Source organism: Ictalurus punctatus, chromosome 1 (assembly GCF_001660625.3).
Source record: "Ictalurus punctatus breed USDA103 chromosome 1, Coco_2.0, whole genome shotgun sequence".
In the NCBI taxonomy this organism is placed as follows: Eukaryota; Metazoa; Chordata; class Actinopteri; order Siluriformes; family Ictaluridae; genus Ictalurus; species Ictalurus punctatus.
Genome location: NC_030416.2, coordinates 19,682,558 through 19,697,810, shown reverse-complemented (window position 1 = coordinate 19,697,810; position 15,253 = coordinate 19,682,558). Strand labels below are relative to the sequence as shown.

The following is a 15,253-nucleotide window of genomic DNA, read 5'->3' as shown; positions in this document are numbered from 1 at the left end:
AGAGGGTGGGTAGCGCTTTCCTCCAATTGCAGGAGCAAAAGCTCAAAAAGATTGGCAGTGGTCGGCTCACATGTCTTGGAGGATTATCAACCCTCCTCGGTCGATAGCTGTTGTATGATGGGGGCAGCTGGCTGGTGGGTGGGAAATTCACAGGTGACCATATTAGGGAGAAAAGAAGGGATAAAATGCTTCATTTCTAATAAAGTATCAGCTTTATTTCTAATCACTGTTTCTGTGATGTAATGTGTCACACATACTCATCCTTTCCACTATAAATTTGTCCTCTTCAGCCATCCGCAGCCATTCCCCTGCCAAGCCTGTCCTGATATTTGTGTCCTCTCGACGGCAGACGCGTCTCACTGCGCTTGACCTGATCGCCTTTTTGGCTACAGAGGATGACCCGAAACAGTGGTTACACCAAGATGAGAGAGAGGTCAGAATGATCTGTAGTACTAAACTGGGATTGTTCATTAAGGAAAGACTTTACCATATGAGCTTCATTGTGTTCCATGAACCCTTTTACCCATTAATGACATCATTAAACAATCTACTAAAGATGAAGTACACGTTAAATATCAGTATGTCCACTGACGGCCCTACCTCAGCCTCTTGTCATTATACTTAACTTTTTTTCATCACATAATGTCTTCCTCTACTTACTAACCCCTCATTTCTCCATCCCTGATCTCCTGAGGCTAGATATGATGGAATTTCCTTGTGTTTTCCTAAAGCTGTGGTTTTACTGTGATTACATAGTCAGCTCAGACTGACATTAGCTGGGAAAAGCTGGTGTCATCGCCGAGTAAATGTCTTGTGCATACTTTTGGATCTGCTCAAGAAGTGAGCAAACAACTTCTTTGGGTCTCTGAGTACAAATGTATGCTAATATTGTCATAGCACTCAATTATAGACCTGTTGGAAAAATGTTGCACTGGTCTACTAGCAATCAGCCTCACACAGTCAAAACAAGGAAGTAATCTCTGACGACGTCTTTGATTCACTCAGCCACGTACATACCCGTAAGCATCCTCACATACTCTCATACAGTTCAGTTTATGTGTGCGTTCGCTTATTAGTGTGTTTAAAGTTACAGCATGCACACTAAACTGTGTGATGGTAGAATTATTTTAAGCACTGTATTATCTTACTGGCTATTTCCTTAGCCACGCCTACCTTGTTAGTTAACCTTGTGGGTGTAAAGTGAGAGACTGTAACCCACAGAACAGCTGCTGTCTGGATATTTTTGGATGGTGATCCATGGGTTTTGCAATGACACTATACCAATGCAGCTCTCGCTAACATGTTACTATAATCGGATCCAAAAGTATTTGGACAGTGACACCATTTTTTAAATGTTGGCTCTGTTCACCACCAAAATTGAAATGAACCAAACAAGATGTCATTGAAGTGTAGACTTTCAGCTTTAATTCACGGGGGTTTAACAGAAATATTGCATTAACTGTTTATAAATCACAGCAATTTTTTACATAGTGCCTCCATTTTTACAGGCTCAGAAGTATTTGAACACTTGCCGACATGAATGCAATAAAAGGTTGATTCCAAGTGTTGAATTTGCATTTAGTAGCTGTTCATGGGAACGCTTCAATATGTGGTACACAGATGTGTCGATGCAAGTGAAGGAGGCCATCATTAGGCTGAAAAAACAAAACAGACCTATAAGAGAGATCAAAAAATTTGGTACATTCTTTAAAATAAAGAATGCACGAAAGACCATGGAATACAACTGATGTGAATGATCATAGAATCTAGCCAAGTCAAGAACACACTGGAGGAAGTAGATGTTGCTAGAAAACATCTTTAAAAGCCTGCCCAGTTCTGGAACAAGATTCATTGGATAGATGAAACCAAGATTAACTTATATCAGAATGATGGGAAGAGAATAGTATGGAGAAGGAAAGGAAGGGCTCCTGATCTGTCAAACATGGTGTTATGGCATGGACATGTATGGCTGACAGTGGAACTGGGTCACTGGTGTTTATTGACTTCTGATAGAAGTAGCAGGATGAATTGTGAAGTGCATAGAGCTATAATTTCTGCTCAGATTAAGGCAAAAGCTGCAAAACCGATAGGACGGCACTTCACAGTACAGGTAGATAATGACCCAAATCATACCACGAGACCAACCCAAGAGCTTCTTAAGGCAAAGAAATGGAACGTTCTTAAATGGCAGAGTCAGTCACCTGACTTCAAGCCAATTGAGCATGCTCTTCACTTACTGAAGACAAAACTGAAGGCAGAAAAACCCACAAACAAGCAGCAACTGAAAGAGGCTGCAGTAAAGGCCTTGCAACACATCTCAAGGGAGGAAATTCAGCATTTGGTGATGTCCATGGGTTCTAGACTTCAGGCAGTCATTGACTGCAAAGGATTTGCATCCAAGTATTAAAATAATCCTTATATTTATAATTATTAGTTTTTCCCATTAATTTTGAGCCTATGAAAATGAAGGGACTGTCTTCCCTTCATTCCAAAAAAAATGGCTGTAATTCCTAAAAGATTAGTGTAATATTTTTGTTAAGCCCATCGAATTAAAGCTGAAAGTCTACACTTCAATCACATCGCTTTTGTTCCATTGTAGTGGTGTACAGACGCAAAAATACCAAAATTGTGTAATTGCCCAAATACTTATGGTAATGGTACTTCCTATGCGTGACTGTATGTCAGTGTCACTGCAGTGCTGAATATAGACCACTTCCCGAATATTATCTGGTCAGCAGTGGTTTTGTGGTGGTTCCATTGATGCTTAGTGTCAGGGATGGGATAACACACTGCATAGCAACAAGTCGTTACAAAGTACCAATACAGTCGTGTGAAAAAATATGTACAACCCATGGAAACTGTTGTCCTTTTTTTTTTATTTTTTTTTTTTATTTTTTTTTTTTTTTACATATTTGGACAAGGAAATATTTGATCATCTTTATCATTATCCTGTTGAAAGGTCCACTTTTGGTTCAACTTCAGCTTTCGGACAGATGGCCTCACATTATCTTCAAGCATTCTTTGATATGATTCAGAATGCATAGTTCAATAAATGAATGCAAGCTGTCCAGTCCCTGAGGCCGCAAAGCAACTGCAACCTTTTTTCTGAAGGCCTTACAGATCTCTTTAGATCTTGGCATGATGACACCACACTCCTCAATAGAAAAGGGAACACCAGACACTAGATATGAAAGGGGTTTAAATAAGACAGGTTCCGCCTGCACTCCCTAAGTGGGTTCTAATCACTGGCACCCAATCTTCAACACCTGATTCTAATTTTATGGATTTGAGGGTGTGATAAATGTAGGGGTATACTTACTTTTTCCATGTGACTGATCTGTTTTGTTTTTTGTTTGTTTGTTTTTTTTATTTAAATTGTACAAATTACAACAAAAGGTCAGTTTTATGTGTCATTTGATAGAGTGCATGAACTTTATTAATAGGCACTGTTATAAAGAGGATCAGTTGTTTGTCCAAATATGCTAAAAAAAAAAAAAAAAAAAAAAAACAATTTCCATTTTTATTATTTTTTCACATGACCGTATATGATAGCTGTACCTGATAAAATGGCTAATATATATGTGCCATATCTAATTGACTGCTATCTAAATATGCTGCTCTTTTCTTCCTGCTTCACTGCTGATGTTATAAAAGGTGTATTTATCGTTGAAACTAGGATCTAGTTAAACAATGTGGCAAACAAGGCTTGTTTTTTGTATTCCCCTTTTCTCTGTGCTTCAGTTGGTTCTATTGAACTTTCCATCTGTAGAATGCTGTTGTTTTCCTTCTGTGATATGTGAATACTCTCATGTCAAGCACCAAAATGACAAGTGACAACTGGCAGATTCAATATTTTTAGTTGCCATTTATGTGAGAGACATTACAGCGATTACGAGGGCGATGTGCTGCCAACTGTGTGTGTGTCCGTTCTCCAACTCCTATGGCATAAAAGACGAGCCACCCTATAAAGCCGTTTCCTTTCCTTTTAAATGCTCACGCAGGAATAGAATGCAGGGACGTTAGACCATATTAGCAGATATTTTTCCTTGAGTATGATGAATATTTTCCAAGGTCTGAGGAAGGTCAGAGAAGCAAATGTAAGAATGGAGAATTTAGTTGTGAATAAGACTAAATAAATATTATGGTGGTTGAGTTATAGCGTTCAAAATAAAGAAGAACCACAAAAATATTGGATTAGGTGAATGTGCATGAGCTGCATTGTCAAATACATAAAGACATAAAAAATCAGGATATCTATAGTAAGGTTAAAAAAAAAAAGCCTCAGCCAAGAAGCAGCATGCTGCCTGAGCGCTCTCTCTCTCTCTCTCTCTCTCTCTCTCTCTCTCTCTCTCTCTCTCTCTCTCTCTCTGTGTGTGTGTGTTCCAGTGATATATGCTGCACCCCACTGTGGCAGCTCTGCATTGGGCCGTATAGCGGGTGGAGATCCTGCTGTTTGAGTGACAGGCGGCTGGCGCAAGCTGTCTGTCTCCCAGCAGGGGTCCCCCTGCCTCTTCCTCTACCGGCTCATCCATTATCCATCCATCCATATCACTCTCTCTCTCTCTCTCTCTCTACTGTTCTCCACATCTTCTTTTCTATCTCATCAGATACTCAGCTTTTATGATCAAATACAGCTATTTATATATAGTTTTATATTAATGTATATAATACAATTTATGGAAACCGCTTTTGTCCCTTTGTAATCTCATCTCTACCTCGTAACACAAGTACCACATCAAACTGCAAGGTTTTATGTATTATTCATGAGATCTGCAGGTAGGGGCTCAGTAACATAATCACAGAGGTTAACTCATTGTGCCATTACATGGGGACAGAATTAACACGTTTACTGGGAATCGGAGCGTTTTAAAGGCCCTGAGAACAGGATCCACAAAAGAAATTTGACAAATGGGTATTTTTATTAACGTTTTCTTCACTGCTAAATTAGTATGTTTTTGTCAGAAAAACAAGGCTAGGAGTAAACGTGATCATTAAAATTAGGGGGAAAAAATGAGAAGCTCTGGGTTTTGAAGATTTATTTATCTTCGGAAGGTGATGATCTGAGACCAGTGTTTTCTGACAGTCACAGATTAGTGTTATATTATGGAGAGATGCCAGATCCCAGTCAATCAGACCTACATATCATTTGATATAACACAAATATTTCACAGTCTAAATTCTGCTCTCCAGACTTAAGTTTGCTGTTTTTTTCCCCCTCTCATATCTTCTCTTTATTCCCTTCTGACTTTTTTCCACATGGACTGCAGTGCTGTTAAGCTTCACTACAATGTATAAGACTCAGGTGAAGTCATATGTATGTTGTTTTCTGATTATGAGATCATCATCTTTTCTTTGGTTTAGATGACAGATATAATTGCCACAGTGAGGGATTCGAACCTCAAGTTGACTCTTGCCTTTGGCATTGGTTTGCATCACGCTGGTCTACACGAGAGAGACAGGAAGACTGTGGAAGAGCTGTTTGTCAATTGCAAGATTCAGGTACTTCCACAAGGCACCACTGTTGGTTTTACCGGTCATGTGCCAATGTGAAAATCTTTACCGTTAAAAAGCACCATTTTAAAAGAACAAATGTCTATAATAACTTTGACAACTGTTGTTTCACATGTTCTATTCAGCATAGAATTGAGAGTACTGTTGTGTTGTATCAAAGCACTTCTTTATCTTTTAACTCTCCCTTTAAGGTCTTAATCGCCACTAGTACTCTGGCCTGGGGTGTGAATTTTCCAGCCCATTTAGTGATTGTGAAAGGCACAGAATACTTTGACGGAAAAACACACCGTTACGTGGATTACCCAATTACAGGTAACAACTGCTCTGGGATGTGTATGCTTGTGTTACTGCTTACACACAGATGTACTGGACCTCCTGTGTGTCATTGCTTCTGCAGATGTTCTACAGATGATGGGGAGGGCAGGTAGACCTCAATACGATGACCAAGGCAAAGCGGTCATCCTTGTGCATGACATCAAGAAAGATTTCTACAAAAAGTTCCTCTATGAACCCTTCCCTGTCGAGTCGAGGTGAGTGTGAGGAGCACAGTGTTTTTTTTCTTATAATCATTGTCATTTAATCTTGACCTATGCCATCCTGTTGCAGCTTGCTTGGCGTTTTGGCTGATCACTTGAATGCGGAGATAACTGCAGGAACTATTGCTTCCAAGCAGGATGCAATGGATTACATTACCTGGACATACTTCTTCCGCCGACTCGTCATGAATCCCAGGTATGTACTGGTTTACTCCATTTCTCTGCCAAATGCTAGAGTTCTAACGTTATGTTTGCTGTTATATCCTGGTTAAACCCAGATAATACAAAACCATGGAAACTACACAACTGCTTGTCCTTGTAATAGTGTAGGTGATGATCACATCAAATAACATTTGAAACTGTGTTCAGCCTGAATTCTTGTTCCTGTACATGAAGACTGCTAATAATGACACTAAGCCAATAACTTGATACTATATGTACACTCGCCGAACACTTTATAAGGAAAAGTGTAATAATACTTGTTAGGACCTCCTTTGCTCTCAATACAGTTTCAATTGTTCACGGGATGGATTCCACAAGATATTGGAAACATCTTGATTGCATCACGAAATCCCTGCAAATTTTTCAGGTGCACTTTCATGCTGCGAATCTCTCGTTCGGCCATCCCAAAAGTAATCTATTGGATTAAGAGCTGGTGATTGGGAACACCACTGAAGAACTCATTGTCATGTTCATCAAACCAGTTTGAGAGGATTTTTTATTTGTGAAATGGTGCATTATCATGCTGGTATCCGTTAGAAGATGGGTAAATTGTGGCCATGAAGGGATGCACATGGTCAGAAACAGTACTCGAATTCAAGCAATGATTGATTGGTACTAACAGGCCCAAAGTGTGCCAAGAAAACATTCCCCACACGGTTACATCACCTCCACCAGCCTGGACTGCTGACACATGGCATGTTGGGTCCATGGATTCATGCTGTTGGTGCCAAATTCTGACCCTACCATCTGTGTACCTCAGAAGAAATTGAGATTCATCAGACCAGGCTACGTTTTTCCAGTCTTCAGCTGTTCAGTTTTGGTGATTATGTGCCCACTGCAGCCTCAGCTTTCAGTTCTTGGCTGACAGAAGTGGAACCGGATATGGTCTTCTGCTGTTTTAGCCCATCCACTGCAATTTTCAACATGGTTGTGCATTCTGAGATGCTTTTCTGCTCACCCCAATTATACAGAGTGGTTATCTGAGTTACTGTAGCTTTTCTGTCAGCTTGAACCAGCCTGGCCATTCTCCACTGACTTCTCTCATCAACAAGGCATTTCCATCCACAGAACTGCCACTCACTGTATGTTTTTTTTTTTTTAATTATTTTTATTATCACTGTTATTGGACCATTCTGAGTAAGCTCTAGAGACTATTATGTGCGAAAATCCCAGATTAGATTTATAGAAATACAGTTATGAAAATAACTGAGATCACATTTTTTCCCCGTTCTGATGGTTGATGTGAACATTGCCTGAAGTTGCTGGCCCGTATCTGCATGGTTTTATGCATTGCACTGCTGCCACACAATTGGCTGATTAGCTAATTGCATAAATGAGTAGGTGTACAGGTGTTCCTAATAAAGTACTCCATGAGCATATATCAGGGATACAGAAGTGAAGCCAAACTGTCTATTAGGCAATCTAGTGGCTGACTGCAGTACATTTTAACCCCGCCCATTCCCATTTTAGTCAATGGGAAAGGACCCAAACACTTTTAAGTTACATTCTCCACAAATTATTTTTGGAAATAGGGTTCTGTCATATTTTTTTAATAAGCTCAGTAAACCCTGATATCTCCCCAAGCATTTTTCCTTATGATAAATATGGGTTTAAGGAGTTATTTGATGATAAACAAAAGGCTGTGGTTGATGAGGAGATTGACTGATATGGACGTGGCAGTTGAGTCTCATGAACGCGCGCACACTTAACAACATGCACTTAAAGCCATGTCTTGTTCTTTGCAGTTCTTATGTTTTTATTGTATGTTGCTCATTTTGGTATCTAAGCTGTAGTTCATTGTACTGATATTATAACTAGCAAACCAACATGAGTAAACAAAAAGTCAGCCAACACTAGCAAAATTTCATAACAATTTATTTACTGTATGACTTTAGCGAACACTCGAAGTAGCTTGGTAAGTAGGTTAACCAGTCAGTCCTTTTTAAACATACTCCACCAGCTAAATGAGCAGAGCATAATGGAGCACTTCTCCATCCAGATGGGTAATTTACCACAGGTGTCAGAGGAAGTTGAAAATCATGAAGAGCAGTGTTTTTTCCACAAAAATCTAAGTTATGTTGAGTGTAAATATTGACTGCTGTTTGCTAAATTCTTAAATTTTAAGTTATACTTCATTTAATATCACGTGTGCTCCCGACACGAACAAATAGCGTTCATAACCAATATGGGTGCGCGAGTGGCGGATCCACTGTCTGACTGGCCATATCTGCTGGAATGATTCTGGCTCTAATTTTCACAAAATGGCAATTCCCAAGGCTTCAGAACCACACAATGGGAGTAAATGGTGCCATGTTGCCCACTTATATACTGTATACAATCATTACACCAAGCATTTAATCTGTAACTGAATCACAGCTCTACAGTAAAAGCAGTGTAATGGCTATCGACTTATTGAGCAATGAATAGCTTATTGGTAGTAGCGTGTTATCCTGTTTTTGCTGTGTGGTTCAAATGGCACCAGAGACAAGGGAACATCTTCACACTGACATATTACTGATTGTGTTGCCGTGGCAACTTCCTGCCACTGCACTGCACCTGAGTCCACCCCATAGTTCACTCTGACATCACGAACCATGATCTAAAACATCACTCATGCACACACACAAACCCCTGGCTGCAGAGGTCATATAGGACGACATAGACATCTGCTGTGAATTGTCGATGACAATTCCAGAACATTCCACACTGCTGGCATTTGCACGCCTGTCAGCCCGCATTAAACATTTACCGGGGTGTCCGCGGGTCCTTAAAAAGTCTTAAACTGTCTTAAATTCCTTAATGTAAAAATAAGGCCTTGATTAACATTAAAATGTCTTAAATTCACATTTCAGAGGTCTTAAAAACGCAGCCGAAGCGACACCGTAAAGCAGATGTAGATGTTATTTTGGCTCGTTGCTGTTTAAGATGGTAAACCCATGTGACTGTGTTACGCTCAGAGTGTGTGTACGGCTCATCAGTGTTTTAGAGCAGCTCGGTTCACAGGAAATGCCGCTGCATACCATCTTCATCTGTCTGTGAGATTCAGTCGCTTTAACCTGCATTTACACACAATACACACCAGATTCACTTTGGTTTTACTTCAGAGTAATCTCTAACATTTCTGTGGGCAAAGGTTTACAGCATTTCACCTGATTGCTAATGAGAAGTGAAACTTAAAAAAAAAAAGTCTTCCTGCAGTTTTCCTCCAAAATAAAAGCCACAAGGTCTAACACAAAAGTGGATTAAGTAAATATATTACTGTTGTTGTATTACTATTTGTACCCCAAATAAAAATGTATTATTATTATTGTTATTATTATTATTAAGTATTATTCAGTGCAAAAAGAATATTACAAAATAGCAAAGGATTTTTTAATATATATTTTCTTCTGTACAAAAATGTATGTATCTTATTTATATGGTTTCGATTCAATTTCGATTCAATTTTGATTAGTTATCAATATTTCATTTCAAATGTTAGTTTTGCAGACATGGAATCCATATTTTAATATTAATGCTGGTAAGTGAAACCCTCCTACTTAGCTATATTACTGAAATATACTTTTACTTTAACAACAGGGTGCATAGAATTATGTTTAATTACTTTTTACTTTTACTTAGAGTAACAAACATCATAACAAGAAATCATAAATATGTGCATACAGTGAACACAAGGTAAGCACAAACTGCACATTACTGTAAAAAAAAAAAAAAAACATTGTAAATGTGCAACAGTGAAATTCATTAACAACTTGAAACATGTTTAAGAAATAAAACCGTTTTCACATTTCAAAACATGAAAGATGCGACATTAAGAATAGATTCGGGGATTTCCTGAATCAATATCAGATTCGTTAAATTGAAGATCGATTAAAAGTGGAGAATCGATATTTTTGTACCCACCCATAATATTTATGACACTACTTGTTACATTACCCTGGCATTAAATGACAAAAACGCTGGTAAACACTGCTGCGAGGGGGTTTCTAATGCAGCTGCTGAGGGAGAGATGGTAAATTCAACATCTTTTTCTCTTCTGACTGCCGTAATCCAACTCTATATTTTTTCCTTTCTTGGAAAGTCATGGGGAGGAAATACTGGATTTTTTTTTCTTTCACTGTTGGAGCAAATGGTAATGTAAAAAGAATATTTGCTACGATCTCCCATCTACCTCTACAGAAGTTTACCCAGCTATAGTTTACTTAAACCCCGAAATGGATGTATATGCATGAACAAAATCCATTATAGCTGATGTATCGTGTAGCATGATTGAAGTGACATACAGGTCTTTAATTTTTTGGAAATGTCTTGATTATGGTATTAAAAAGTATTAAAGTTGAAGTGCTGATACCTGCAGATACCCTGATTTAGGAAGAACTGTGCCCTTAGTGGTATAGTGAGCACTGACTGAGCTCATGCTGTAGCATAACATGAGCAGCTATGTTCCGCCTAAGCTGTTTTATTTAACTTGAAGCAATTGCGTGCTTTATGTGCTGACATAATCTGTTAACTTTAGATAACTTTAGTACCTATTGTACATTTCTTGCACTTGTTTCTCACCTGTCTTCAAATGGTTACTGTTAATTTTTAATACTGTCTTTGAGTACAAAATGGAAGAGATGTGTGCGAGATGTGTGAGTTGTGATGGAAGTGATGGAGAGTCTGTATACACACTGTAAAATATGGGCCTTTTTTGATGGCTAGTTTTACCAGAGGAAGATGTATAACTTTTAAATATTCCTCTAAGTACCAGGATATTGTTGCCCAGAACCTGGCTGCCTCTGCCAGGATGTTACGCCTTGTTACGTGGAACTTTCGACGAGATAATGACCCCAAACAAGCATCCAAATCACCCTGTAATGGTCGCGTGACGCAAAGTTTTGTAGAAAATGGCACTACTTAATATCACTTATTGCATGTGTTGTTCATTTTATGTATTTGGTTCTGCCTTTTTCCATGAAGGGTGCCAATAACTGTTTCCAGATTAAATTGTCGTATTAGTTAGATCCTGGATTATTATTAGGATCGAATGCAAAATGAGGTTTTTGTGTATATTTTATGTGTACATTTTTTAAGTAGAATTTGAAAAATATATGTTCAATATGTCTTGTTCATGAATGCATGCCAAGACACTGCAAATATTTTGTTTTAAACTTCTGTGCTGATATTTTTGTTTATGAGAGGACTGTGTGTATGTGTGTATGCATGAAAATGTGAGTGTGTGAGTGGGAAGACATTATTTGTGAGTGAGAGCAGGAAGTCATGTTCCCCAGCCCCATCTTTCTCTTTGTCCGGTACGCTTTTAAAGATGCAGTTTGAATCGGTCACCTTGACACCAGCCATCGCTCATCAGCAATGATTCAGTGGCGTAGACAGAGCTGCATGCTCTCTCTCTAGGCAAGAGAGGTGTGGGCCCCCCGGGGGTCTCATAAAGAGTGCCGCTTAGCGCCTCACCACCATCAGGGGCCACATGTCCATAATGATAATGGCAATAGCTTAATCACATCAAGACATGTTCACAGCAAGCCACACGCTGAATGCTGCGTATTACTCATTCCCTCGCTGCACATCCCTTATACCAGGCCTGCGGACATGAAGAGAAATTATTATTATCTGTCACTTTAATATCCAACATTCTTTAAGACTAGGACTGAATATATATATATATATATATATATATATATATATATATATATATATATATATATATGTATATATATATATGTATATGTGTGCGTGTGTGTGTTAGGTATTCTATATACGTGTATACATGTGTATATATGTATGTATATATACATATATACGTGTGTGTGTATATAAATATATATAAATATGTGTGTGTGTGTGTGTGTGTGTGTGTGTTAAATATTCTGCTGGTTGCTTTTGGTCTTTGGAGAAAGGTCTGGAGTGCAGTGCAGTCTGACTTTTTTTTTTTTTTTTTTTTTTTGAGGAAAAACATCTTGTCAGGCATGACATTTTATGATGCTGGTTGGCTAAATAGCCCAAGCTGTGCTGAAAGTAAAGCCAAACATTTTAGGATGGTTATTGTTCATCCAGGAATTGGTTCAGTTTCCTGTTATTTTTCTTTATTACTATACTCTTTCTTTACTATATTCCATCCAACTTCTATACCGCTTATCCTCTTCAGGGTCACGGGGAAACCTGGAACCAATCCCAGGGAGCATCGGGCACAAGGCAGGGTACACCCTGGACAGGGTTCCAATCCATCGTAGGGTTCCAATCCATCGCAGGGCACACTCACATACACATTCACACACTACGGACACTTTGGACATGCCAATCACCATGCATGTCTTTGGACTGGGGGAGGAAACCGGAGTACCCGGAGGAAACCCCCGCAGCACGCGAAGAACATGGAAACTCCGCACACACAGGGCCACGGTGGGAATCGAACCCCGGACCCTGGAGGTGTGAGGCGAACATGCTAACCACTAAGACTATAGACCATTAGACTATATTATTAAAATTATTATATCGACATTGGTCAGGAGAATGAGTATTCTACCATGAATGAGTATTCTTGTTTAGTGTAATGCTACCTATGGCATTGCTAAATGTAAGGTTACTCATGCGTGTAGTAATTAAAAACATACGTGCTTTTAAATGAAATTAGAAACCTTTATTTGCATAGTACACAATAACTTGATCAGAGAAATCTGTGTACTATTTGTGTGACAACATGCACACAAACATCATATTTGCCCATAAAAAGCAGTACAATCTAGAATTTGTCATAGTCTGATTGATGACTGTACTGCACTTATAAGTAATAAGTAAAATGGTTTGTTCCTGTTGCATAGTGGAAGTATTAGCATACGTACACGCTTAACTAATTTTACAGTGTTGCATGCTGGAGGGGAGGGGAAAAAAAATCAGTGTTTGCCAAGTACATGTTTCTTTAATTTGCTCTCCATGTCTCACTCACAGACGTGTACGTACACACACACACACACACACACACACACACATACACACTTTCCTAGATGTTTGTTGTAAAATTAAGAGCATTGTCGTATGCAGTTCTGCTGGCTCATGTGGTAGCTTTCACATACTAAGCAAAACATGGAAGTGATTTTAGCTCCACAGTGTCTGCCAGCCTGCATCCTGTAAGCTGGTAGTTATTTTACTGTAGGGAGAAAATGTCAAAGTGATGTGTAACTGAGCACATGTTGTAATAAAATGACATTGCAGTGATGTTTATTGACCCAGAAATCACTACACTGTCAAAGCAGATATTGTGTGTGTATATGTAGCATCCATCAAAGTTTGTGGACTCTTGGCCTTGTTGTGAAATTTTCCAAATAGTGTTTGAGTTTCGACAATACCTAAGTCAAGACTGGGAAAGAGTGTATTTGAAGAGGAAGTCCTTCAGGAAGCATGGTAGAGCATCTCTCTGGAATGCACAACGGCCAAAAAGACTATAAGAAGAAATTAGTAAAACAGTACAGGTCTTGAGAGAGGGGTTTTGACGAACATGTACTTAAATTGTTTTTCACATGTGTGATATTGGGCTTAAAATAATCCTGGATGGTCTTTAGTATTTGAAATTATTGGCAAAAAAAAAAAAGTTCATTTACTAACATCGCTTATTTTTTAAATTTTTATTCATTTAAATTTATGAATTATTGGCACCCTTGGTGAAAATTCATTTTTAGATTCGCTTAATCTCGTACTGGAAATATGAGCGAAATCTAACCTTTAACTGAAGTTAGTTCAGCCTGTAATTGAAATTTATTCTAGGTATCATCTTTACCAAGGGTGCAAATAATTCTATAACTGACTGTACATTCTTTTTTTCATGCTTAGCTACTACAATTTAGATGACATCACCCACAAGACTATAAACAAGTACCTGTCCAATCTGGTGGAAAGAACCCTCAGAGATCTGGAATGTTCTTACTGTATGGAAATACAAGAGGTAGGTGTGCCTAGTATATTAAGGTAATAATTAATGGAATATATTACCCAGATTCGCTAATAAGGCATAAAAGCCATTAGAGACCAGCTAACATGATCTCATTTATGTAGTACGTGATCTACTACATTTCTCTCATCATTAGCAACTTAGGATGTACCAGTAGTTGTTTTTTTGGTAGTTTTTTTTTTTTTTTTTTTTTTTTGTCCATTTAAACTTTTCACTTAGTGATTTGAAGTAAATTTCATAATTCCTTTTAGTGTTTTCATCCAGTGTTTCACCTGAAGTGCTATAATTTGTGTCTTAACATTTTGGTTAATTTTACAAGACAGATGATGAATGTCCGAGTAGACCAAGCAATCCTGCACAAAAAAAAAAAAGACCTGACAGTGAAAATAACTCAGCAAAAAGCATAAAGTAAATACATTTTACATTAAATTTAAAGTAAAAGTGACAGACTTGGTCAGACAAATATCAGTGGACAAATCAATATTTGTGAGCGTATTTCTTTAGTCGTCTGGGAATCAATGTCCAGCAGAGCTATATCGGACTGCTCCATTTTTTGTTTAGTGTGTATATTGTAAATAAAAATTGCAACAGACCTGGAGTAGCTTGGGATACATAAAGGAAGAACAGGGAACCTTGCAGTCCTCAGGTTAACCCTGTAGGTTAATCATAATTGATGTTTGGATTTGGTAAATAAATCTGTGTTCATGTGCAGGATGAGCGCACCATAGAACCTCTTACGTATGGCCGCATCGCCTCATATTATTACCTGAAACACCAGACTGTTCGCATGTTTAAGGAGCGACTGAAGCCAGAGCTTCCTATCCAGGAGCTGCTGTCCATCCTCACGGTGAGTACATATACACACACACACACAGAATATGGAGAAAGTGATACCTACGTATCATACTGGGGTTCATATATCTAACTCTGTTAGCCCTTTTCCACAAATAAGGTCCCGGTGCGTAATCTGGAACCGTTTATTGTTTCTCTACTGCAAAAGCGTCAGTTCTTAGTCAGCTAAATACGTTTGTCCAGCTCA

At 38.5% G+C, this 15,253-nt stretch overlaps 1 protein-coding gene across 1 annotated transcript in view; it reads left to right on the top strand.

The window, feature by feature from the left end:
• Positions 1-15,253, top strand: part of ascc3 (activating signal cointegrator 1 complex subunit 3) — a 174,928-nt gene that overhangs the window by 141,738 nt on the left and 17,937 nt on the right. The window contains exons 30-36 of the mRNA XM_017475083.3: positions 291-433; positions 5,362-5,499; positions 5,703-5,823; positions 5,909-6,041; positions 6,118-6,243; positions 14,097-14,208; positions 14,927-15,061. Coding sequence (XP_017330572.1) covers positions 291-433; positions 5,362-5,499; positions 5,703-5,823; positions 5,909-6,041; positions 6,118-6,243; positions 14,097-14,208; positions 14,927-15,061 — 908 coding nt within the window. The remainder of the gene's footprint in view (positions 1-290; positions 434-5,361; positions 5,500-5,702; positions 5,824-5,908; positions 6,042-6,117; positions 6,244-14,096; positions 14,209-14,926; positions 15,062-15,253) is intronic.